At 40.4% G+C, this 25,067-nt stretch overlaps 1 protein-coding gene across 1 annotated transcript in view; it reads left to right on the top strand.

The window, feature by feature from the left end:
- Positions 1–19,533, top strand: part of hmcn2 (hemicentin 2) — a 51,007-nt gene extending 31,474 nt beyond the window's left edge. Inside the window, exons 26-58 of the mRNA XM_062998713.1 lie at positions 355–548; positions 1,295–1,376; positions 1,450–1,586; positions 1,769–1,910; positions 2,065–2,209; positions 2,282–2,409; positions 2,488–2,638; positions 3,148–3,269; positions 3,579–3,743; positions 4,067–4,174; positions 4,298–4,432; positions 4,934–5,068; positions 5,314–5,583; positions 7,390–7,580; positions 8,364–8,577; positions 8,848–8,982; positions 9,067–9,257; positions 9,403–9,484; positions 9,776–9,946; positions 10,552–10,704; positions 10,933–11,070; positions 11,172–11,299; positions 12,049–12,292; positions 14,674–14,733; positions 15,220–15,339; positions 15,442–15,588; positions 15,681–15,800; positions 16,539–16,664; positions 17,055–17,183; positions 17,670–17,975; positions 18,103–18,222; positions 18,319–18,445; positions 18,723–19,533. Of these exons, the coding sequence (XP_062854783.1) occupies positions 355–548; positions 1,295–1,376; positions 1,450–1,586; positions 1,769–1,910; positions 2,065–2,209; positions 2,282–2,409; positions 2,488–2,638; positions 3,148–3,269; positions 3,579–3,743; positions 4,067–4,174; positions 4,298–4,432; positions 4,934–5,068; positions 5,314–5,583; positions 7,390–7,580; positions 8,364–8,577; positions 8,848–8,982; positions 9,067–9,257; positions 9,403–9,484; positions 9,776–9,946; positions 10,552–10,704; positions 10,933–11,070; positions 11,172–11,299; positions 12,049–12,292; positions 14,674–14,733; positions 15,220–15,339; positions 15,442–15,588; positions 15,681–15,800; positions 16,539–16,664; positions 17,055–17,183; positions 17,670–17,975; positions 18,103–18,222; positions 18,319–18,445; positions 18,723–19,095 (5,189 nt within the window). The 3' untranslated portion in view covers positions 19,096–19,533. The remainder of the gene's footprint in view (positions 1–354; positions 549–1,294; positions 1,377–1,449; positions 1,587–1,768; positions 1,911–2,064; positions 2,210–2,281; positions 2,410–2,487; positions 2,639–3,147; positions 3,270–3,578; positions 3,744–4,066; positions 4,175–4,297; positions 4,433–4,933; positions 5,069–5,313; positions 5,584–7,389; positions 7,581–8,363; positions 8,578–8,847; positions 8,983–9,066; positions 9,258–9,402; positions 9,485–9,775; positions 9,947–10,551; positions 10,705–10,932; positions 11,071–11,171; positions 11,300–12,048; positions 12,293–14,673; positions 14,734–15,219; positions 15,340–15,441; positions 15,589–15,680; positions 15,801–16,538; positions 16,665–17,054; positions 17,184–17,669; positions 17,976–18,102; positions 18,223–18,318; positions 18,446–18,722) is intronic.
- The last annotated feature ends 5,534 nt before the right edge of the window (positions 19,534–25,067 follow it).

Here is a 25,067-nt window from a genome sequence, read left to right as displayed (position 1 = left end):
GGTGTGTAATCAGATCACTGTAGGGTTCACATGGTTCTTATCACCTCACTGCAGTGATCACAGTAGATCAGCAGCAGGTACAAATAAATAAATAAATTAAAATAAATTAGGACTAGATCATCTCAAAACCTCACCAGTATAAATCATGAATGTGCAGAACCGTTCCATCACTCAGTTCCATCAGTCAGAAACTCCACACATCTTCCACACACTTCCAGTAAAGAAACTTCCAGTAAAGAAACTTCCAGTAAAGGAACTGAAGAAGTGTTTAAGAGTTCCTGTTTTTACTTTTTGTAATTAAATAAAATAATCTGATTAATAATTACTCTGTATGTTCTGTGTGTTTCCTCTCAGATCCTCCTCAGATCTCCGGCTCTGTGAGGAACGAGCGACATGTGGTGGTGCTGGATGGAGTTTTGGAGTTGGAGTGTGAGGTCAGTGGAGTTCCTCCTCCCACAGTGAGATGGTTAAAGGATGGGCGCCCCCTACAGGAGAACAGAGCCACACTGCACAGAGATGGACAAATTCTGACCATCAGCAGCGCTCAGGTCCGAACATCAAACATTCAGCCATTTTGATCAGTTTTTATCTTTAATGAATTAAAGTTTTATCTGATGGACCAAAAATATTCACACAGTAATATAGGACCTTCTTTCTTACATCTTTCTTAATATACAGCCTGTACGACTGTGGACAGTAACAGTCGTGTTCTAAATCACGGCTGACCTTTGTTTTGTTTTTATTTAAATATCTGATATTTTAGGCAGATTTCTTGTCAGCATAATGTGACAGTTTTTCTGCCCTGACAATAAACCACTGTTCCACATACTTCACAATCAATACCAGACAAACTCACCTTATTTAATTTGGTCACCAGTTGTAGTAATCATTAAAATCCCCAAAGTGCGTGTATGTAAACTTCTGTCCTCCCTATTAAAATATACTTTTGGTCATGTGGACACCCCTCCTAATTATTAGCTTTAGGTATTTTAGCCACACCCTTTAATAATACTTCCAACTTTGTGGCAACAGTTTAGGGAAGGCTCTTTCCTGTTCCGGCATAACTGTGCCCTTTTGTGTCTAACGTGAGGTCCATCAAGACTGACCTGCACAGAGCGAACTCAACTTTACTGAAGAACATTTGGGATGAATTAGAATGTCAATTACAAGCGCGGCCTTGTGTTTAACATCAGTGCCTGACCTCATAAACGCTCGTTTACCTGAATAACCACAAATTTCTACGCACACACCCTGAAATCTTGTGAAAAGCCTTTATATAACGTGTGTGGTACAGGTGGATGATGCAGGTGTGTACACGTGTGTTGCCAGTAACGCGGCAGGTGAAGATGGGCGGAGTCATTTGATACACGTTCAGCGTGAGTAGGACTTCAGTACCTGTGTGTTATCTGTGTTCTGCTCTCTTTGTTTATTATGATTTGCTGTTTGCAGTCCCTCCCACGCTGCTGGGATCTAGTGATGTCAGAACCCTGTCAGTGCCCATTAAAGGTCATGTGACCCTGGAGTGCCAGGCAGACAGTGACCCGCCACCTGAGTTTCAGTGGTACAAAGATGATGTAAAACTGCAGGTACAGCAGAGACTAAACCCACTCACCCTACAGCAGTTTATTCACCCACTCACCCTACAGCAGTTTATTCTCTATTCACCCTACAGCAGTTTATTCCTCCCACTCACCCTACAGCAGTTTATTCCTCCATACAGCATTTTATTTACCTGTTTATCTTCTTATTCATGTCCATCCTGGTTTAGTTAGGCGGGCGGATCCAGAGCATCGCCAGGGGTCAGTTTTTAGAGATTGGAGATGTAAGAATGGGGGACGGTGGGCGGTACAGCTGTGTGGTGTCCAACATGGCGGGCAGTACCAATCTACAATTTAACATTCAGATTATTGGTGAGTTTTAAATAATTTCAGCTTTAAATAAATCATCACATTAATTTCTGTAATTAATTTCTCACTGTGTTTTAATACAAACAAAAAATCCGTTTAATTTTATTCGTTCTCACATTTATCAGTAACATCGTCAGTAACAGATTTTCTCCCATAGCGCCCCCTGTGATCAGAGATGGCAGCTCATTGGTCACTTCTCATGTTAATCAGAGGGTGGTGCTGCCATGTGAAGTGGAGGGCGACTCTGACCCTGTTGTGGTGTGGAGGAAAGATGGACACCCAGTTCAGTTCCACAACGACAGGTTTGTTTATTATATTGAGATCAGAATGATGGTGAATGGTTTATTGTAATTAAGTTAATGATTAATAATTAGGTTGGTGTTGTTGCCGGAGGGGTCAGTGCTGATCAGGTCAGTGCAGCTGGTTGATGCTGGTCATTATTTCTGCACCGTCTCCAACCAGGCAGGAACCGACCAAAAAATCATGGAGCTGAAAGTTTATGGTAATAAAGAAACACAGACATGAGGAACTGAAGTACAAAAGAATTCAGCTTACAGAAGAATCTTTTTCACTCTTACAGTCAGTCCCTCCATCAGCCCCGGACCCTTTAACGTCACTGTGACCATGGGGCGACGGGCGGTGCTACACTGTGAGAGTTCAGGTGTTCCTGCTCCTCAGGTGAGCTGGAGGAGAAACGGCAAACTGCTTGATACTCACTCTGAATCCTACAGGTAATGACCCTGCATACACACACACACACACACACACTCACATTTATAGTGGAAATGTGTTTCATGGTGGTTCTGAGATTTTATTTCTCTAACCGTTTTATTTTGTTCAGGGTCCCGGTGGGTCCAGTTCCACCAGGAAACACTGAGCAAAAAATATACAGATGCCAACTTAGAAAATCCTAAAATATTATTAAATGTTTGTTCCAAGTCCCAGGATCATGAGTACATGGAACAGTGGTCTTTCAGTGGTCAGTAGTCTAGAAGAAAACCCACTTCATGCTGAGAATGAATTTGTCGACATTATGAGAGAACGTCTGCCATAAATGAAGTTACTGTAACATAGCTGACACTGTCTACAGTCAAGCGAGCTTTACATGAACAGGAAAAAGGCTCCTGCTACAGAGCTGACACCTAAAATCGCAAGGACCTGAATTTACTCTCCGTAGAAAATGTAAAGTATTAAAGAACTGATGGTTCGGTGTTTGTGTTTTGATTCTGTTTTAATGAAGGGTGTGGTCGTCAGGTTCTCTGCTGATCATTTCTTCTTCTCTGGAGGATGAAGGATATTTTGAGTGCACAGCGAGTAATGAGGTTGGAGAGGATCGGAGGGTAATCGAGGTTTTTTTACAAGGTACCACCTGAACCAAAGCATTAAAATATTCAAAACTCTGAGACACAAAAAGGAAAAAAATGTTTATTACTGACATGAACTGAAGTTCCTTAGGGTTAGGGTTAGGGTTAGGTTCCTGCAGTAATGTTATGGGTTCTATTCTACATTTCCTGTGAATTTTTATATTTCTGGTCTATTTTCTGTTCATATAATGTTTGTTTTTTTGTTTGTATTGTGTTTTTAGTAGCTGTAGATTTTTCCTGGTTTTGATTTTTACCTGTTTGTATTTACATGTACCCCCCCCCCCCACACACACACACACACACACAGTTCCTCCATCAATAGATGATAACATCACCAGTGTTACTGCAGTTAAGATGGCACCAGTGGTGTTACCGTGCCAAGCCATGGGACGTCCAGCACCCACCATAAGCTGGAGCAGGGACGGGGCACCACTGGGTCCAGCAGAGAACAGTTACAAGATACTGCCTACAGGTACAAACACTGGGATTAGATCTGATATTAGATTTATTTGAATTTAAGCACTTTTGTTCTAATTAAATACAAGGAAACCAACTTTTTATTTACATTATTTACATTCACTCCTTTGGTCAGTTATAAAATGGACACACTCCAAGAGTCCTTTGCTCAAAAAATATGGTGTATAAACATAAAATGCATAAAATTAGCTGCTAAAAAGGTTTCCGCTGGAAGGGTGATGCTAGCTTTCATGTTATTCTGTCAGTCAGTATTTTATGTGTTAACAGTAACTTTAGAAATGTAAAATTTGCATGGCTGAGTTTTTGTGTTTACTGTAGGGATGTTAAAGATTTTGGAGGTGAACCCCTCTCATGAGGGCAAATATACCTGCAGTGCCCACAACTCAGCCGGAGTGGCACATAAACACATCACACTTTCTATTCATGGTAAGATCAAAACTCTTATTTATGTTTCTACTCAGAGATGTAACTCATTACACGCTGTACCTTACTGTACCTTACACTGCACCCATCCAAAATGTGTGTGTGTGTGTGTTGTTGTTTCCTCAGAGAAACCTGTGATTAGGAACATGGATGAAGAGGTGAAGGTGCTGCTGAATCAGCAGGCTGTTTTGAAATGTGATGTGCATGGATTTCCCAAACCCACCATTACTTGGCAGAAAGAAGGAATTCCCATAGTTACAGGTCTGAACCTTCCTCAGTAACACAAAACAATTTTATAGATAAAATAATAAGTCTGTTAGGCTAGCCCCCCACCACCGAGATCTGGGTCTTAGTGTGATATTGACCTGCCGGGCGCATGGCTGGATTACTGACCGGGCCAGTGGGGCCAGCGCCCAGGGGCCCTTGAGGTCAGGGGGCCCCGGGGGGGCCCTGGCCCAAAACATTTTGCGATGCCTATCAACATTTATGATACAATATATTTTTATTTCCGAGGGCCCTCCATTTTAAGGATCCTCTGACTATTAGGGACTTTGACCCCAGGGCCTCTTGGTTATTATTATTATGTTCAATTTCTCTTAAGCGCAGAGACACAAATTAATTTAGCAATTTTGCAATTATTTAAATTTAAGACAAGCAACTCTTTGCCCAGGGACCCAGACTATCCTTAATCCGTCCTTGGCCGGGTGTCTTCTGCTCCTGATCTTCTGACATGGTTCTCCATGGTGCTAATGTTGTTCTCAGATCAGCGACTGGTTGTTCTGTCAGATGGAGCTCTCAGGTTCTCACGGGTCACGCTGGCTGATGCTGGTACTTATTCCTGTCTGGCACAAAACACAGCGGGTACAGCAGAGGGCAAACGTGAACTCGTTCTTCAAGGTATCTTCATTTACTTCATGTTAGTAGAGGTGTGATATAGTCATCGCACTGACTCCGCCCTGACTCCACCCTGTCTGTGCTCCTAAACACACCCCTAACTCCACCCTGTTTCCATTCCCTGACTCCACCCCCTGACTCCACCCAGTCTCTACTTTTAACCCCAGCACTGGATTTACCTCTTTTAGTTGTTGTTGTTTTTATTTAAGTGTAATTAAGGTTATTATAAAATATGTGTACTTGTGCAGCACCTCCGCTCATTACTGCACCTCGAGATGAATACACGCTGGTTGTGGGCGAGTCCGTCAGTGTTCCGTGTTCAGCGTCTGGTCAGCCTGAGCCAGAACTTCAGTGGAACAAAGCAGCCAGAGTCTTAAAGAACAGAACGAACCTGCAAATCTTTACCGACGGAACTCTGCACATCACAAACACACAGCTGAATGATGCTGGTGTTTATACCTGCACCGCTACAAACACTGCTGGGAGAGCTAGCCGCGACATTACACTGATTCTACACGGTTCGGACCCACACACACACACTTACTGTATACACACATACATACACACACTTACCGTGTACACACAAACACACTTTTACATACCTACATACACACATATACAGTGTATCACAAAAGTGAGTACACCCCTCACATTTCTGCAAATATTTCATTATATCTTTTCATGGGACAACACTATAGACATGAAACTTGGATATAACTTAGAGTAGTCAGTGTACAGCTTGTATAGCAGTGTAGATTTACTGTCTTCTGAAAATAACTCAACACACAGCCATTAATGTCTAAATAGCTGCAACATAAGTGAGTACACCCCACAGTGAACATGTCCAAATTGTGCCCAAATGTGTCGTCGTCCCTCCCTGGTGTCATGTGTCAAGGTCCCAGGTGTAAATGGGGAGCAGGGCTGTTAAATTTGGTGTTTTGGGTACAATTCTCTCATACTGGCCACTGGATATTCAACATGGCACCTCATGGCAAAGAACTCTCTAAGGATGTGAGAAATAGAATTGTTGCTCTCCACAAAGATGGCCTGGGCTATAAGAAGATTGCTAACACCCTGAAACTGAGCTACAGCATGGTGGCCAAGGTCATACAGCGGTTTTCCAGGACAGGTTCCACTCGGAACAGGCTTCGCCAGGGTCGACCAAAGAAGTCGAGTCCACGTGTTCGGCGTCATATCCAGAGGTTGGCTTTAAAAAATAGACACATGAGTGCTGCCAGCATTGCTGCAGAGGTTGAAGACGTGGGAGGTCAGCCTGTCAGTGCTCAGACCATACGCCGCACACTGCATCGACTCGGTCTGCATGGTCGTCATCCCAGAAGGAAGCTGACGCACAAGAAAGCCCGCAAACAGTTTGCTGAAGACAAGCAGTCCAAGAACATGGATTACTGGAATGCCCTGTGGTCTGACGAGACCAAGATAAACTTGTTTGGCTCAGATGGTGTCCAGCATGTGTGGCGGCGCCCTGGTGAGAAGTACCAAGACAACTGTATCTTGCCTACAGTCAAGCATGGTGGTGGTAGCATCATGGTCTTGGGCTGCATGAGTGTTGCTGGCACTGGGGAGCTGCAGTTCATTGAGGGAAACATGAATTTCAACATGTACTGTGACATTCTGACATTCTAACCCTAACCCTGATCCCCTCCCTTCGAAAACTGGGCCTCATGGCAGTTTTCCAACAGGATAACGACCCCAAACACAACCTCCAAGATGACAACTGCCTTGCTGAGGAAGCTGAAGGTAAAGGTGATGGACTAAACCCAATTGAGCACCTGTGGCGCATCCTCAAGTGGAAGGTGGAGGAGTTCAAGGTGTCTAACATCCACCAGCTCCGTGATGTCATCATGGAGGAGTGGAAGAGGATTCCAGTAGCAACCTGTGCAGCTCTGGTGAATTCCATGCCCAGGAGGGTTAAGGCAGTGCTGAATAATAATGGTGGTCACACAAAATATTGACACTTTGGGCACAATTTGGACATGTTCACTGTGGGGTGTACTCACTTATGTTGCCAGCCATTTAGACATTAATGGCTGTGTGTTGAGTTATTTTCAGAAGACAGTAAATCTACACTGCTATACAAGTTGTACACTGACTACTCTAAGTTATATCCAAGTTTTATTTCTATAGTGTTGTCCCATGAAAAGATATAATAAAATATTTGCAGAAATGTGAGGGGTGTACTCACCTTTGTGATACACTGTACATGTAAACACAAACACATTAATACACAGTTATTATAATAACCATGGTGTGTGTGTGTGTGTGTGTATTGTGTAAATGTTAAATCTGCTGTTGTTCTTCTGTAGTTCCACCCGTGATTTCCTCTGGTCAGTCGGAGGTGTCGGTTCTTCAAGGGTTTCAGGCTTTACTAACATGTTCAGCTCAGGGATCCCCAGATCCAAAAATTCACTGGGAGAGAAACGGTGGAATCATAAAGAACCAGAGCGGAAAATTTACTGTCCTGAGATCAGGAGAACTCATCATCGAGAGGACTCAGGTACACTACACACTAACACACTACATAAACACTATATACACACTAACACACTGAATACACACTAACACACTGTATACACACTATACACACAGTGTATACACACTATATACACACACTATTTACACACACTGTATACACACTATACACATACTAACACACTATACACATACTAACACACTGTATACACACTATACACACAGTGTATACACCCTATATACACACACTATTTACACACACTGTATACACACTATACACATACTAACACACTGTAAACACACTATACACACAGTGTATACACACTATATACACACACTATTTACACACACTGTATACACACTATACACATACTAACACACTATACACATACTAACACACTGTATACACACTATACACACAGTGTATACACCCTATATACACACACTATATACACACTATACACATACTAACACACTATACACATACTAACACACTGTATACACACTATACACACATACACACTATATACACACTAACACACTGTATACACACTATACACACTGTTTACACACACTATTTACACACACTAACACACACTAACACACTGTATACACACACTAACACACTGTATACACACTATACACACATACACACTATATTCAGACTGTATACACACTATACACACATACACACTATATTCACACTGTATACACACTAACACACTGTATAGACACTATATACACACACAATAACACACTGTGTCTCTGTTATGCATGAGCACACTAATAAGCTCCGCCCTCTTGTCAGGTGACAGATGCCGGTGTGTTTACCTGTGTAGCTGTTAATGCAGCAGGTTCTGCTCATCACCAGCTTCACCTGACTGTCCACACAAAACCGGAGTTTAAAGTCTCACCCGACGATGTGACCCTGAGGGTCGGGCAAAATCTCTCTCTCACCTGCCACGCCCACTCTACCCCTCCCCCTACAATCACCTGGACTGTAAATAACCGACCTTACACAGGTGAGTTTTATGGTTTAGGATTTTCAAGTCATGGCATTGATTATTAGGATATGTAACGATAGGTTTATTAGATTTCAGGACTAAAGGTTAAAGGATCAGAAATTACATTTAGGATTAAATTAGAGTTGAATTAGAGGTCGGGATTATAGAATTACATGTTAGAAGGCAAAACCTGAGGTTAGAGATAAATCTTCAGAGATTAAAGTTTAAGAGTGAGTTGGAGATCAGGATTAGTATGGGGATTTGTGTAACAGTTTTGGTTTTCTTTAGGCTTCATAGAGAATGATTCTGGTCGGAGTTTACTGCTGAAGGAGAACGTAACAGTGAGTGATGGAGGAATTTACACGTGTAAAGCAGAAAACACTGTCGGTTCTGTTCGAGCATTAGCATTCGTCCATATCACAGGTGAGATTTGAGTTAAATCACTTGGACTCACCTCTGTAACATCATGAGAATGTCTCTTCACTCTAAAACTTGTTTATGCTGTAGATCCTCCGGTGGTGGAAGGAGATGTCCACGTTTCTCAGTTGGTTTCTCGTGGTGGTTTGGTGGTGTTAAATTGTCCTGTTAGAGGAAATCCTGCACCAGTTTTAAACTGGTTTAAAGATGGTCGACTTGTGCAGGTCTCTGACCGTCTCTATCGTCTCCAAAACGGCTCTCTTGCTCTATATCGTGCCACGGTAACCATCCCATCCCATAATAACTCTGTAGTTAATTGTGATGCTTTTTGAATGTGCAACTGTTATTAAATGTATCTGTGTAGTGTGTGTGTGTGTGTATACTGTACAATGTGAGTATATAATGTTTATATATAATGTGTGTTAGGTGGAGGATACAGCTGTGTACAGTTGTGTAGCAGAGAATGAAGCTGGATCTGCAGAGAGGAGAATTATTCTGAACGTTCAGGGTAAAATCATGAATAAAATCTTAACAGTACATTTATGATGGGGTTTAGGGTCCTTCAGCAGTACAGGACAGGTCATGACGGTAGATCTGGTAGGGGATTTCTGGTGGCTTTTGCTTCATGCCACACCTTTAAGCCAGACCTCTTACTGTAGGAATACTGGTGTAGGAGAAATAAATAACTGGGAGCTGATGGTACAAAACTTTTATTTATTCAGAGTAAATGGAAGTACGAGGACTGTATACAGGAACGTCTGCAGTTTGTGTTCTCTGTGTTGAGCTAACTGTTCTATAGTTCCAGGTGGGTTCTCCCACTGGGAACACTGGGGACCGTGCAGTGTGACATGTGGGCGTGGCCTCCAGAAGAGAATCAGATTATGCAATAACCCAGTACCTGCCACTGCTGGAGCAGAGTGTGACGGTCCGAATGTGGAGTCCAGACCGTGTCAGGCCTCCTCATGTTCAGGTTTGTTACTGCTAGATATCCATTTATAATGTTGTTCAGCTCCTGGGAACCTGGGTTCAATCCTTGTTTACTGTCTGTGAGGAGTTATCTCCCCATTACCATGAGTGTTACCACAGGGTACCCCAGTTTACTCCCAAAAACATACAGAAGGTACAATGTCTTTAAATTACAGGTACAATGCTTTAAATTAACCTTAGGTGTCAGTCAGTGAGTGAATGAGTAAAATAATGTGTGTGTGTGTGTGTGTGTGTGTGTGTGTGTGTGTGTGTGTGTGTGTGTGTGTGTGAGTGAATAAATGGGTGAGTGAGTGAGTGAATAAATAGGTGAGTGAGTTAATGAGTGAGTTAATGAGTGAGTGAGTAAATGGGTGAGTAAGAGAATGTGTGAGTGAGTAAATGGGTGAGTGAGTGAGTAAATGGGTGAGTGTGTGTTGCCCTGTCGAGTGCTCATTCCTGCCCTGCACCCAGTATTTCTCATATAGGCTTTAATTCCACCTGCACCCTAATAAAGACACACCATTACTAATAATAAATAAATCAATAATTAAACAAACTGAAGCTTTATTACAGTCCAGAACCAAACGATTTTTTGTCTCATGTGTGTAGGAGACCCCCTACGAAGGGCGAGAGGCAGTGTGATCGGGATGGTGAATGATCATGAGTTTGGGGTTTCGTTTCTTGATGTGAACATCACTGAGAACTCGGAGACCAATAAGAGCTTCCTGCAGGCTCACATGCACAACGTTCTTCCTAGTGTGGGTTAGTCACACACACACACACACACACACACACACACACACACACACACACACACACACACACACACACACACACACACACACACACACACACACACACACACACATGCACTTACATCTTAAAGCTGTTATTTGGAGGTAGTGAATGGGGGGGGGGGGGGTAACTTTATGGGTTATAGTTGAGTAGATAAATTATATAAATATACTAAAAATCTTCTGGTGCTTTCAGGTCCTTTGCTGCAGATTCTAGTTTCAGTTTTGACTCCAGTTTACTGGACAGCAGTTTATGAATCAACAGGAACAAAGAATGGATTCTCCATCAGTGGTGGGAACTTCAGACAGGAATCTCAGCTGGAGTTTCAGAGTGGTGAGAGGAAAACATTCAATGTTATAATCAAACAAATTATTCATAAATTATAAATATACTGTATATTGTGTGTGTGTGTGTGTGTGTGTGTGTGTGTGTAGGTGAGATATTAAAGATAACCCATGTAGTGAGGGGAGTGGATGTAGATGGTGTTTTATTGGTTGACATTGTGATCAATGGATTCGTTCCACCAGTGCTTACATCATCATCATCACAGCTTCATCTTCAGGTCAGATCGATACTCATGATTACATTCACCAAAATAAATCCCATTATTTACAACAGTAACATTAATCACAACATTTTAAACATTCATGACAATATTCCCACATATTTTAGATAAAGATACTTTATTAATCCCAAAGGAAATTAAAGATGAATTTATGTTACATTCATCATCACAATCATTGCAGTAATCAAGATTTTACAATAATTAGTATAATTACAATAACATGAATATGAGTAATCCTATCATTTATTGAAATAATCACCTTGATATTAATCACATAAATCTTGTTTAACACTAATATTCATCAAAAAAATTTAATGCATTAAAACAAATATTAGATAAAGCAATAACACCAGTTTAATCCCAGTGTTTACTATAATTTACATTTACATTTTCAGCAGACGCTTTTATCCAAAGCGACTTACACAGTGAGTGGAACACAATGAGCAATTGAGGGTTAAGGGCCTTGCTCAGGGACCCAACAGTGGCAACTTGGTGGTGGTGGGGCTTGAACCGGCAACCTTCTGTTTACTAGTCCAGTACCCTAACCACTGAGCTATAACTGGCCCTTAATAACATTACTCATTTTCATTACATTTCATAACAGTCTCAATTTGATTACAGCAGAAACATTAATTAATCCAGAAATCACAGAGAACATGTTTATCTGCAGTAATTACATGTAAACTTGTAATAAAAAATAAAACTCTGTAGGTAATAATAAAATTTTCATGTTACTGTCTCTGTAGGACTTCAGTGAGTCTTATGTGCTTGTCAGTTCTGGTCAGGTATACTCCTGGACTACCCAGAATTCCCTGCAGCAGGGTGACAGCTCTGTGATGTGGCGCTGTAATCACTCCATCGTTTTTGACGGATCACTGAAGCGTTTTGCTCCTCTGCTTCAAGAAATCTGCCTGTCTGACATTAGCAGCTCCTACAGCAGCAGCAGCATGATCCTTCAATTCCACATCACAGCACAACTAACACTGACAGGTACAAAAACATCACATCACATCACAACTAACACTGCCAGGTACAAAAACATCACATCACAGCACAACTAACACTGTCAGGTACAAAAACATCACATCACATCACAACTAACACTGCCAGGTACACAAACATCACATCACAGCACAACTAACACTGCCAGGTACAAAAACATCACATCACATCACATCACAACTAACACTGCCAGGTACAAAAACATCACATCACATCACAACTAACACTGCCAGGTACACAAACATCACATCACATCACAACTAACACTGCCAGGTACAAAAACATCACATCACATCACAAGTAACACTGCCAGGTACACAAACATCACATCACTGCACAACTAACACTGCCAGGTACAAAAACATCACATCACATCACAAGTAACACTGCCAGGTACACAAACATCACATCACTGCACAACTAACACTGCCAGGTACAAAAACATCACATCACATCACATCACATCACTGCACAACTAACACTGCCAGGTACACAAACATCACATCACAACTAACACTGCCAGGTACAAAAACATCACATCACAGCACAACTAACACTGCCAGGTACAAAAACATCACATCACAGCACAACTAACACTACCAGGTACAAAAACATCACATCACATAACATCACAACTAACACTGCCAGGTACAAAAACATCACATCACAGCACAACTAACACTGCCAGGTACAAAAACATCACATCACAGCACAACTAACACTGCCAGGTACACAAACATCACATCACTGCACAACTAACACTGCCAGGTACAAAAACATCACATCACAGCACAACTAACACTGCCAGGTACACAAACATCACATCACTGCACAACTAACACTGCCAGGTACAAAAACATCACATCACAGCACAACTAACACTGCCAGGTACAAAAACATCACATCACAGCACAACTAACACTGCCAGGTACACAAACATCCCATCACAGCACCACTAACACTGCCAGGTACAAAAACATCCCATCACAGCACAACTAACACTGCCAGGTACAAAAACATCACATCACAGCACAACTAACACTACCAGGTACAAAAACATCACATCACATCACTGCACATCACTGCACAACTAACACTGCCAGGTACACAAACATCACATCACATCACAACTAACACTGCCAGGTACAAAAACATCCCATCACAGCACAACTAACACTGCCAGGTACAAAAACATCACATCACAGCACAACTAACACTGACAGGTACAAAAACATCACATCACAACTAACACTGACAGGTACAAAAACAACACATCACAGCACAACTAACACTGCTAGGTACAAAAACATCACATCACATCACAACTAACACTGCCAGGTACAAAAACATCACATCACAGCACAACTAACACTGCCAGGTACAAAAACATCACATCACAACTAACACTGCCAGGTACAAAAACATCACATCACAGCACAACTAACACTGCCAGGTACAAAAACATCACATCACAACTAACACTGCCAGGTACAAAAACATCACATCACAGCACAACTAACACTGCCAGGTACAAAAACATCACATCACAACTAACACTGCCAGGTACAAAAACATCACATCACATCACAACTAACACTGCCAGGTACACAAACATCACATCACTCGCTTTAATCCCTTTAATTTCATCATTCATCAGATTCTGCTCAAGGGCCCAATGGTGGTTACTCGGCAGTGGTGGGGCTTGAACGAGTGACATTGATCCCTAGTCCAGTAACCTAAAGAGGACTTGAAACAGTGTGTTAGAATCTATTTTTAAAAAATGATGTAAAACAATTACATGTTAAATTATAAAAGATTCATGTGGACTAGATATTGTAACCACAGCTAACTGTTGCTATGTAGTATGTAAAAAGGTGCGGCGTAATGCTTCAAATTTTGGTCTTAAACTTTTGTCTGCTAAGTTACTAAGAGACAAAATTTAAAAAAATTCATTCTGCATCCAGAGGCAATGCCTCTCTTATTTCCATCGAGTTAGCTAATATAAGCTAACAGGTAATGTGAGCTAATGTAAACTAATGTAGGTTTTTAAGAAACCCCCTGGCAAGATGGCGTTACACTATATGCAATATAAATAGCTCATTGTTTTAAATCTAGTTTCAGTGACTGTTACACTGCAGGTACTAGAAACATCAAATTAATTATTGTAATCCCAGCGTTCATCATTATAATCAACATGCCAACACGTCCAGATCAAATAAAACATTATCATTATATTAATTATGTAACAGACAGATAAAGAAATTTGTTATAATAATAATTATAATAATAAAGGTGTTTATGTTGTTCAGGTTGGTTATTGGCAGTATGTGTGAAATTATTTATTTTATGTGTATTTTATTGTTTGTTAGATGGTGATGGAGAGAAATGTCCGGAAGGATTTTTGTTAGATGAGGCTTTTTATTGTGCAGGTAAATAATTTATTTCATAATAAATTTAATAATTAAAGATTTTTTTTACTTTAACCTGCGAGTGAGTGAGTGAGTGAGTGAGTGAGTGAGTTGGTCCAAAGGAAAAGGGATCATTTTCACCTTAAGTTATTTAGTTTAATTAAACCCTAGATTTATTTCTTTTAAGAGAAAAGAAAATATTTCTCTGTACCGTCACACACTAACCCTAACCCTAACACCACATGTACATGTAGATACTTGTGGATGGTTTCAGAGTGGATTTGATGGTTATTTTGATGATATTTCAAAGAACAGGATTTGAGTCAGAGCATACAAGTTCTATTTTAAGATAAATAAAGTGAAACAGTAAATAACTAACATGTTATAATACTAACCCTATCACTACCAGCATGGTTGTGTGTTGTGCTCTGCTGTACTGTGGTGTATAAGGTTGTGTTGTGCTCTATAGTACAGCATTTTATTCTGATGTGTTATGATGTATGTTAGATGAGGATGAGTGTGCTGCAGACTCTCCCTGTTCTCATTTCTGCATTAACACCATGGGTGGCTTCACCTGCAAATGTCCTTATGGATTCATCATCAACTCTGTGTCCAACACCTGCCAAGGTCTAGAAAATGTAAAGTACTTATTAATATTTACTCACTGTGCCCAGAACCACATAATTAACACCTGTGTGTGTGTGTGTGTGTGTGTGTTTTGTTCCACAGATATAGACGAATGTGTTGAACAGTCTCAGATGTGCTACCATAACCAGCTATGTGTTAATACAGTAGGAAGCTATCGGTGTCAGGCAAAGTGTGGCTCAGGATTTAAACCCAGAACAGCTGGCACGGCTGGCTCTGAGAGTTGTGAAGGTGCAACAGATATTAATTTAAAATCTTTTTCTTGTTGAATAAACTGTACAGACTTGATAAAGTGGTTTGTGTGTTGCACTAACCAACTGTAGATGTGGACGAGTGCCAGGAGTCTTCAGTCTCTCCATGCCAGCATCAGTGTTTTAATACCCTTGGCTCCTTCCACTGTGGCTGCCTGCCCGGCTACCAGCTGATAGGACATCGATGCTTCGGTCAGTCAAATTTGTGTGTGTGATCAATAATACAATCCTAAAAGAAATCTCAGTGAATGAAAGATTAAGCTTGCAAATTCAATAAAAAAACCTCATTTTACTTACTGTAAAATTGTGGGTATAATGTGTGTGTGTGTGTGTGTGTGTGTGTGTGTGTGTGTTCATTTTTACACTGTGGAGTCACATTATTCTGAGCAGCAGCTAATATTTAGAGTAAGTGGCGTGTGCAGCACAGCTAGACGGGCTGGTAGTGACTCAACAAGGTCCTGGTAGGTTCTCACAGCTATCTGGAGCCATGCTGACTGCAGTGCATCCCACAGCTGCTGGAGAGGGCATGGGGGAGGATCCATAGAGCCAACACCTCCATCGAGATGCTCGGAAGTCTCGGTCATGCTCTTCCAACCAATGTGGGACATTTCTAGCCGTGTGATGTGCCGCAGTGTCTTGATGGAGGATCTCATCCGCCCCAGAGAAGATAATCAGCATGTACGGGTGTACGTGATCTGCAAGGATGGATTCATAACCAAATCAATTAAGAGTGCCTTAAAAGTAGGAAGTGGTCATAATATTATGACTCAACTGTGTATAATTAAAGTGTCAATTAGTCTGCTGTGGCAGCCTCTCTTCACCACCATGTTACAGTGTGTATGTAGAATGTGTGTATAGTGTGTGTGTGTGTGTGTAAGTTGTGCATGTATATAATGTTCATGTGTAATGCTTGTGTGTGTTTGTGTTTAGATATAAACGAGTGTTTGAAGAGTGTGTGCCCGGTGCATCAGCCGTGCAGGAACACTGATGGGGGGTATCAGTGTGTTGATGCATGTTCAGCAGGAATGATCCAGGATGAGGATGGACTGTGTGTAGGTAAGAATGTATATTTTATCTACAGTTTAGGGTTTGGGTGCCTGTGAACCGACCTGTATACTGACATTAACATTGATTTCGGTCATTTCCCCAATAAAACTATTTCTGATCATATGCAAATGCGTCTTGCTTCTTCCATCACCCACGGTGTGCAATACTGATGGCACAACTTCAGATGTGTGTGAATTTAGGAAGAGATTTAAACATAAGGGTAAAGAACTGTGCAGTCCAGACGGGGTTCAGAGGGACTGTGTTTCACAACATTAATGTGACAGATGCAGAAACAAGCCACTAAGAAACTCATTTGTGTTTTTATTGTATATTTTTCACATAAGAATTAAAATATATCTGACTGTAATTGTGATGCTATTATTTATTTTTGTATTACAGATATTGATGAGTGCAAAAATGGCAGTCACATGTGTCGTTATAGTCAGACGTGCCAGAACTTTGTTGGTGGTTACGTGTGTTTGTGCCCCCGTGGTTATCGCTCTCAGGGTTCTGGAAAACCTTGTATTGGTGAGATTTATTCAAGTATAAAATTGTAGACTATGAACTCGGGTCATGTGGGACAATCAGCTGCTCACGTTTAGTTTTATTGCATATAAAAATATCAGCAATATCACATGGAGTTTTGTGTAATTAATTACCTTTGGAGGTTGTGCCATAGTGAGGGTGGGGCAGGAAGCAGTGGCATGGTGTAACATGTTAAAACTGGGACCAGAAGAAACTGGAGTGTAAGGTTGGCACTGGGCTGTAGTGTCACTGGTAGGCACTGATGTAAATACTGAAAAATGTTTAAGGTAAAAAATCAGGAAGAAGAAATAAATGTTTAAAATAAAAATGAAAAATCTATACTGAAAAACATTAACATGCACATTTGTCCCAGATGATTTTATTTATTTATTTATTTGATTTTTTACACCACTTTATTCTGTCCCAGATTAAGTTATGCTAATTGTATAAATACATTGTAAAGAGTTAATAAATCTGTGTTTGTTTTAGATGTGGATGAGTGTGTGCAGACACCAAGTTCATGTGTCTATGGATGTCGGAACATACCCGGCAGTTTTCGGTGTTTGTGCCCGCCGGGTTCCATCCTGCTGGGTGATGGGCGCTCATGTGCTGGCCTCGAGAGAGGAAACGCTCTGGCTAATCAAACCCGGGTTCGACTCAGACTGCAGCCTCAGCTGGTTTCTGCACGCGGACAAACACAACTATCACCACTGATTAACAGGCAGCAGAGAGTGTTATGGAGCAACACACACCACTGCCCACTGGGTTACAAAGGCACTGGGAACAACTGTGTAGGTAAGTACTAGTTGTTTCTTTCTACATTTTATTCATCTCAGCTTAAGTGTAGAAATTTTTTTTTAATAATAAATGTTTTGGAGATCTAGATGGTTAATTAATTCATTATCATTATGGTTCTGCTCAGATGTTGATGAGTGTTTTCTCAGAAATCCTTGCCAGCACGAGTGTAGGAACACAGTGGGAAGTTTTCAGTGTTTTTGCCCGTCAGGCTACCAGCTGATGCCCAATGGCCGAACCTGTCGAGGTATGTGACGCGTTTTTAAAGCTTAATTATTAAGTTAAAATTATTTCTTTAAATATTAAAAATCTGATTGAACACTAAACTCTTCATGTTTTGTAGATATAGATGAGTGCACAGAAAATAGGGTACAGTGTGCACCCAACCAAATGTGCTTCAACATGAGGGGAGGGTATCAGTGTTTGGACACACCCTGTCCTTCCAGTTACCACAAAGGAGGAAGTCCCGGGTAAACCTGATTTTATTTTTCACCACAGTTATTAATGTGGTAAAGTTTCTGTGTCTTTTAGGTAATACTTAAAAATAATAATTTTTTTACAACTCTAGATGATTCATGCAAAAAAGAATTTAAATTGTATTAGAATAAAATTGAATTAGAATATAATTAAAATCTAATTTAACATGTAAACACTGGTGCAATCCATGCATTTTTAATCAGTATTTTATTGTAATCATTCATAAAAGTTTGATCCGATAATTACAATCTGAGCATCTTGTTGTTGCAGCATTTGTTATAAGCCTTGTTCTCAAGGTTGTGCCGCCGGATCCTCGTCCCTCCTGCTGCAGTATAAACTGATCAACCTTCCTTTGGGAATTCCTGCTCATCACAATGTTGTGAGATTGTCTGCTTTTTCTGAATCTGGCGTTCTTCAGAAACAAACATCCTTCATCATTCTGGATCAGGACGGAGAAATTAAAGAGAAACTGTTTGGGATCAAAGACGAAGATGGGCGAGGAATAATTTTCAGCACTCGTCCTTTACATCAGTCCGGACTGGTAAAGCTCACTGTTCAAGCAACCACACAGAACCTGCTTGGACAAACCACCTATCAAAGTCTATTTATCATCTATATTTCCATCTCCACATATCCCTACTAACTGATCTTTATCTCCACTCATCCTAAACAATCCCTCCATCACTCATCCCTTTGAATCCCTTAACCCCTACATGCCCCCACTGATCTCTCCTCATTTACTTATCTTTACTGATTCCACAGTCGTTAGCACCGAGAGCTTCATTAGTGCATCACTGTGTCCTAGAGGAGACAATGTCCCCACTAATAAAAGAAGAGAAAAATAAACAAGTTCATCTTGAGAAGGTCATTTGGTGTTACTTAATATTGTAAACAACACCCTCCCGTACCCTTGTTCACACCTAAATTGTTTCTAGGATCATGATTTTTAGATCATTCAATGTTGTTATGTATAAATGTCTAATTAAAGGTGTGTCCTGTTGTCCAGACAGGTATAACATAGGTGCTGTTTAACCGTATGTGTAATGTGTGACACGTGTTTTCCCTGTTTATTTGTGGTTACAGTGAGTACATGTGATTATACAAATTTTTTTATTGGTTAAGTAAAGACATTTAATTAAAACAAACTCTAAAACCCTAGACTTTTTTTATTTACTGGTTTAATTGTTTTTGAAAAATCTGTCAGAAATAAAAGTGATTATGGAAAGTAATAGTTTTTACTAGTGATGCATGAGTACCGATACTAGTATCGGGTATTAGCCCGATACCGCGCTCATTAACTCGTACTCGTACTCGCAAACGAGGCTCCGATACTAAACATCTGATACCTTGTGCCTAGTGCACGTTGCTGCGTTAACGCAGGGATTTTCAACCTGTGGGGCGGCAGTGCTTGTCTGGGGGGGCGCGAGTGCCTGACCGGGGGGCGTGACATTGCGAGATTTTTTACTTCTAAAACTGAAGCAATTCATTTTTCACCCACGGGAGACAGATTGAATTATTCTCACTGACCACGCTCACACGCACGTTTAATGTTATTTATTTCCGTTTAAAAAAAAAAAAAAAAAAAGCCGACTCAGAGTCGTTTACGATTTACCGAGGTGAACCACGAATGTATGTGCTGATAGAATCGGCTCAGATGGGATCGGACTGTATTATCCTTTTAAAGTAAATATTTCAATCAGCAGAATCGCATCGCATGTATGATGTGCACAACGTTAATTACGTGCGTTTATTAATGAACGTTAACGTTAGCTTGTCAGAAGCTTTCTCAATGATGTCTGTGCGGTGTTTTTTTTTTTACAATTAGTGATGGCAACCCAAGCAACTGTTCCACTGCACTATTTTACACTAAAAACTACACTATTCCATAATGCTCCAGATTGCATCATTCTAAATAGGTATTGTTATAATATAAATTATTATTGGGCATTACAATATTGGTCTAAAACATTTAGGTATTCAAGGAATGTGATTGGAGTTGTTCCAAACTATAAATAACAGCTGCGCGCTCTGCTCGTGGTCTGTTGCATTGTTCACTTAGACGGAGAAGGCTTCAGAACGCAGCTGCTGTGACTTGGAAGACGAACCAACCTTTTCTGAATAAAACTTTTAAAAGGACGTCACCTTGCCTCCTGATAAATTCGGATCGATTCTAACAAAAGATCCACGTCTAACAGTATCGGTATCGGCGAGTACAAAAATACATGTACTTGTACTCGTACTCAGTTGGGAAAAAATGGTATCTATAATAATAGTTGTTAGTTGTTTTTTAATTGTTATTCACTAGAAAATAAATCATATTGATACTGAGTAAACATAATACTGAATATATGTCTTGATAAGTACATCTTTCATCTTCATAAAGCTACTATCTTTTTGAAATAGAAAGTAATATTTCATACATGCCAGTCTTTACCAGTTAACTCTTCTTTTAGTCCCATTTAGTGCCTTATACAGTTAGTGTGGCAGTATGCTCCATATAACTGGGGTAGTATATCCTGGAGCAGTATATAATTGGAGAAGTATACCAGGGGTTCTTTTCTGATGTAATTCCGAACCCTCCCAAGTCTCCACTCTATAGTGTGGAATCAATCTGAACACAATTTTATGTTTAAAATCTAGTTTTAAGAATAAAATGACTGCAAAGAATGTGGAAACTGTCCATCAAGGGGCTAAAGGGTTAGCTTTTTATCACAACCCTTTTTATTCTCATAGATCAGTTTGGGATGAAGCACAGCTTCAGATTGAGAAGGTTTGAGTATTATTTTAGACACTGAATCTCCTGAGTGAGAAACTCAACACACAGCAGGTGTTACTACTACTACGGTGTATTAGAGAGTGAGCAGCCGTCGCAGGCTTGTCAGTTCAGAGAATCTCGGGTGTCAGTACCTGAGTACCTGGATCGACATGCATGCACCGAGAGCAGCTTATAATGAGTGTTACTGTGGTTATCCAATAACCCGCGATCATTGTGGGTGGATGTTTGTATTGTACACTTCCATTCACATTACATGATGCCTATACATGTCAATGCAATCGTTTATAGCGATGCCATACAGCTTCAGTTTATCGTAAGAGTCCACAAGGCTCGATGGATGCTCACGACGTCGAGTGCAGCGGTGCTGCACGTTCTTCTACCCAAATAAACCCAGTTTATTACAAATCCGTTTCAGAGCGTCTTTACACTAATAACACGCTGGTGCTGATGCGCAGGAGATCGAGGATTTGTGAAACTTATATGAAAGTATAATAAATCATGATCATCCCTAATTTTAACACAAGGAGATTGCTATGGCCATAATACAGGTCCTTCTCAAAAAATTAGCATATTGTGATAAAGTTCATTATTTTCCATAATGTAATGATAAAAATTAAACTTTCATATATTTTAGATTCATTGCACACCAACTGAAATATTTCAGGTCTTTTATTGTTTTAATACTGATGATTTTGGCATACAGCTCATGAAAACCCAAAATTCCTATCTCAAAAAATTAGCATATCATGAAAAGGTTCTCTAAACGAGCTATTAACCTAATCATCTGAATCAACGAATTAACTCTAAACACCTGCAAAAGATTCCTGAGGCTTTTAAAAACTCCCAGCCTGGTTCATTACTCAAAACTGCAATCATGGGTAAGACTGCCGACCTGACTGCTGTCCAGAAGGCCATCATTGACACCCTCAAGCAAGAGGGTAAGACACAGAAAGAAATTTCTGAACGAATAGGCTGTTCCCAGAGTGCTGTATCAAGGCACCTCAGTGGGAAGTCTGTGGGAAGGAAAAAGTGTGGCAAAAAACGCTGCACAACGAGAAGAGGTGACCGGACCCTGAGGAAGATTGTGGAGAAGGGCCGATTCCAGAGCTTGGGGGACCTGCGGAAGCAGTGGACTGAGTCTGGAGTAGAAACATCCAGAGCCACCGTGCACAGGCGTGTGCAGGAAATGGGCTACAGGTGCCGCATTCCCCAGGTCAAGCCACTTTTGAACCAGAAACAGCGGCAGAAGCGCCTGACCTGGGCTACAGAGAAGCAGCACTGGACTGTTGCTCAGTGGTCCAAAGTACTGTTTTCGGATGAAAGCAAATTTTGCATGTCATTCGGAAATCAAGGTGCCAAAGTCTGGAGGAAGACTGGGGAGAAGGAAATGCCAAAATGCCTGAAGTCCAGTGTCAAGTACCCACAGTCAGTGATGGTCTGGGGTGCCATGTCAGCTGCTGGTGTTGGTCCACTGTGTTTTATCAAGGGCAGGGTCAATGCAGCTAGCTATCATGTGTGTGTGTGTGTGTGTGTGTGTGTGTGTGTGTGTGTGTGTGTGTGTGTGTGTGTGTGTGTGTGTGTGTGTGTGTGTGTGTGTGTGTGTGTGTGTGTGTGTGTGTGTGTGTGTGTGTGTGTGTGTGTGTGTGTGTGTGTGTGTGTGTGTGTGTGTGTGTGTGTGTGTGTGTGTGTGTGTGTGTGTGTGTGTGTGTGTGTGTGTGTGTTTAAGGTATTTTATATTTCTCCATAACATTCCATCCATAATGTAATGTTCTAACTAATGTTGTAACAAGCCTTTGATTAATATTGTGATTATTGTGAGTAATAATGTTGCAGCTGCCCCTTGTGGTAACCGTCCCCACTGTCCCCGAATTGACTGAGTGATAAAAACGGAAAGGTTTGCGAATAAATCCATCGGGAAATGATGAATGTGAGTTTAATGACTCGTTCCCAACTAAGATGTGTTCGAATACTTAGCGCGTCTGTATCCACTGGATCCTGGAGTAAAGGACCCCCCGGGTTTACATAAGGAAAGTAACCCCGGGTTAGGTTGAAGTTCACCTGCCAGCGAGCAGGTTAGCTTCAGAGCGTAAGTTGCTATAGTAACTGACACAGGTTGTGTTTAATCTCGGTTTCTGGAACGGAAAACCTGGAGTTTTCATGAATTCTGAGTTAACTTACCCGGTTTAATCACTTAACCTGCTTTCTGGAATAACCCCCCATCCCTTCCCCCCAATATGTTATTTTGAATACACAAGCATACATTATGTTTTTTTCTGAATATAAAGTTTTGTAAAATGATATTGTGGCAGTGCTGCCCAGCGTGTTCAGGGATGAGATTGATGAAGAATGTACTGAGCACTGATTGCTGATGCTTTTTATCAGCTTGTATGTTTTCTTCTTATTAGTTGTTGATCTATTTGTCAGGTTCGTGTAATGAATGATTTGCTTGATTCTATTGTGTGAGTGGGTTGAGTGTGCATCGTAAATAAGAAGGTAGTTTTTGTAAAGATGACTATAATATAGTGAAATAAAAGGAGTCGGTTGGGGCGCACAGATAGCTGAGCGGGTTTTTCCACAGTTAGCGCAGTGGAGCTGTGAGATGTGAACCTACCGGGTTCGAATCTCGGCTCTGCTGTCTACTGCTCGACTGTGCGCCCCCTGGCAGGGGGGTTGCCCCCTGCCGGCGATCACTTTACAACAAAAGTAAATCTATGAAAGATTTGAAGAAAACCCCTAAAATAAATAGATAAAAGATTTCTCAGCAATAATAGTAGATGATGTATTTCTATGTGTGTACTATACATGATAATAACATGTACGAAGTGAATGGATAAACATGAAGATGTAATATGTGTGAGGGTTTTCTGAATGAGTGCTGTGAATGGTTGTTGACTTATTATAATAGTGATGAAGATTTAGATTATTGTATGCAAACAGATACATACTAATTAATAAAATGTAAATGTTAATTAGAGCTGCGTGTGCACGCAGATGCATATGAATATCAGTTAATTGTAAGGGCAATGGCGCACTCAGGTGTCCATTTTGTGTAATGACATGAAGAATTTTCTTTGAATTAGTGTTTTTTTCTGTCGTACTAGTTTGTTTTGTTTAAGCCCTTGGCAGTCCAGCCTATTTTTGTGCATTTTTCGCCTGAAAGACATATCTAGTTTCTAAGGCTTCTCATTCATAAAGTTTAAAAGATAACACAAAAATTGTACTTCAGTGTTCTAGAAAACCTTCTAAAGTATCATAAAAACACATCCAAATGCCATGATTATATTTTACCATGCTTAAAATTATGATTAAAAAAACCAAAAATGTAGGTTCTTTTAAATTTTTTTTGAAAATCCAAAGTTTCAGTGAGTATAAGTAGGACTGCAGGTGTGTATATCACCTAAACAACACTATAGAGTTGTGGTGAAGGGTATTTTGTAACATCATCTGACATTTTAGGCCTCTACACTGTAAGCCCGGAAAAGTTGAATGTACTTAAAAAATGTGAGAAAACCGGTTGCCTTAAAAAAGTGAAGTAATGTATAATGAAAAGTTGAGTTAGCATAACTTAAAACATGAAGTTATTACACCTAAAAGGCAAGTTGATGAAACTTTGTTTTTTTTGTTATACCAACTGCTTTTCCTAATAATTCTACTTATTATTTTGAGCTCAATGGAAAAAACTATTGATTTGTTCTTAGTTTTTATGTTAATCCCATTTTAAATATGAATGAGAAATGTTTCTATAAAAACAGACACAATTGTAAAATAATTTTTGTTTATTTAAGTTCATAAGTATTTACTTAAAATACAACATGTGAAGAAAACATGTTTAAAACTGT

Source organism: Trichomycterus rosablanca, chromosome 7 (assembly GCF_030014385.1).
Source record: "Trichomycterus rosablanca isolate fTriRos1 chromosome 7, fTriRos1.hap1, whole genome shotgun sequence".
Classification (NCBI taxonomy): Eukaryota; Metazoa; Chordata; class Actinopteri; order Siluriformes; family Trichomycteridae; genus Trichomycterus; species Trichomycterus rosablanca.
Note: the sequence above shows the minus strand (reverse complement) of the source record. Positions and strands in the feature narration are given on the sequence as shown.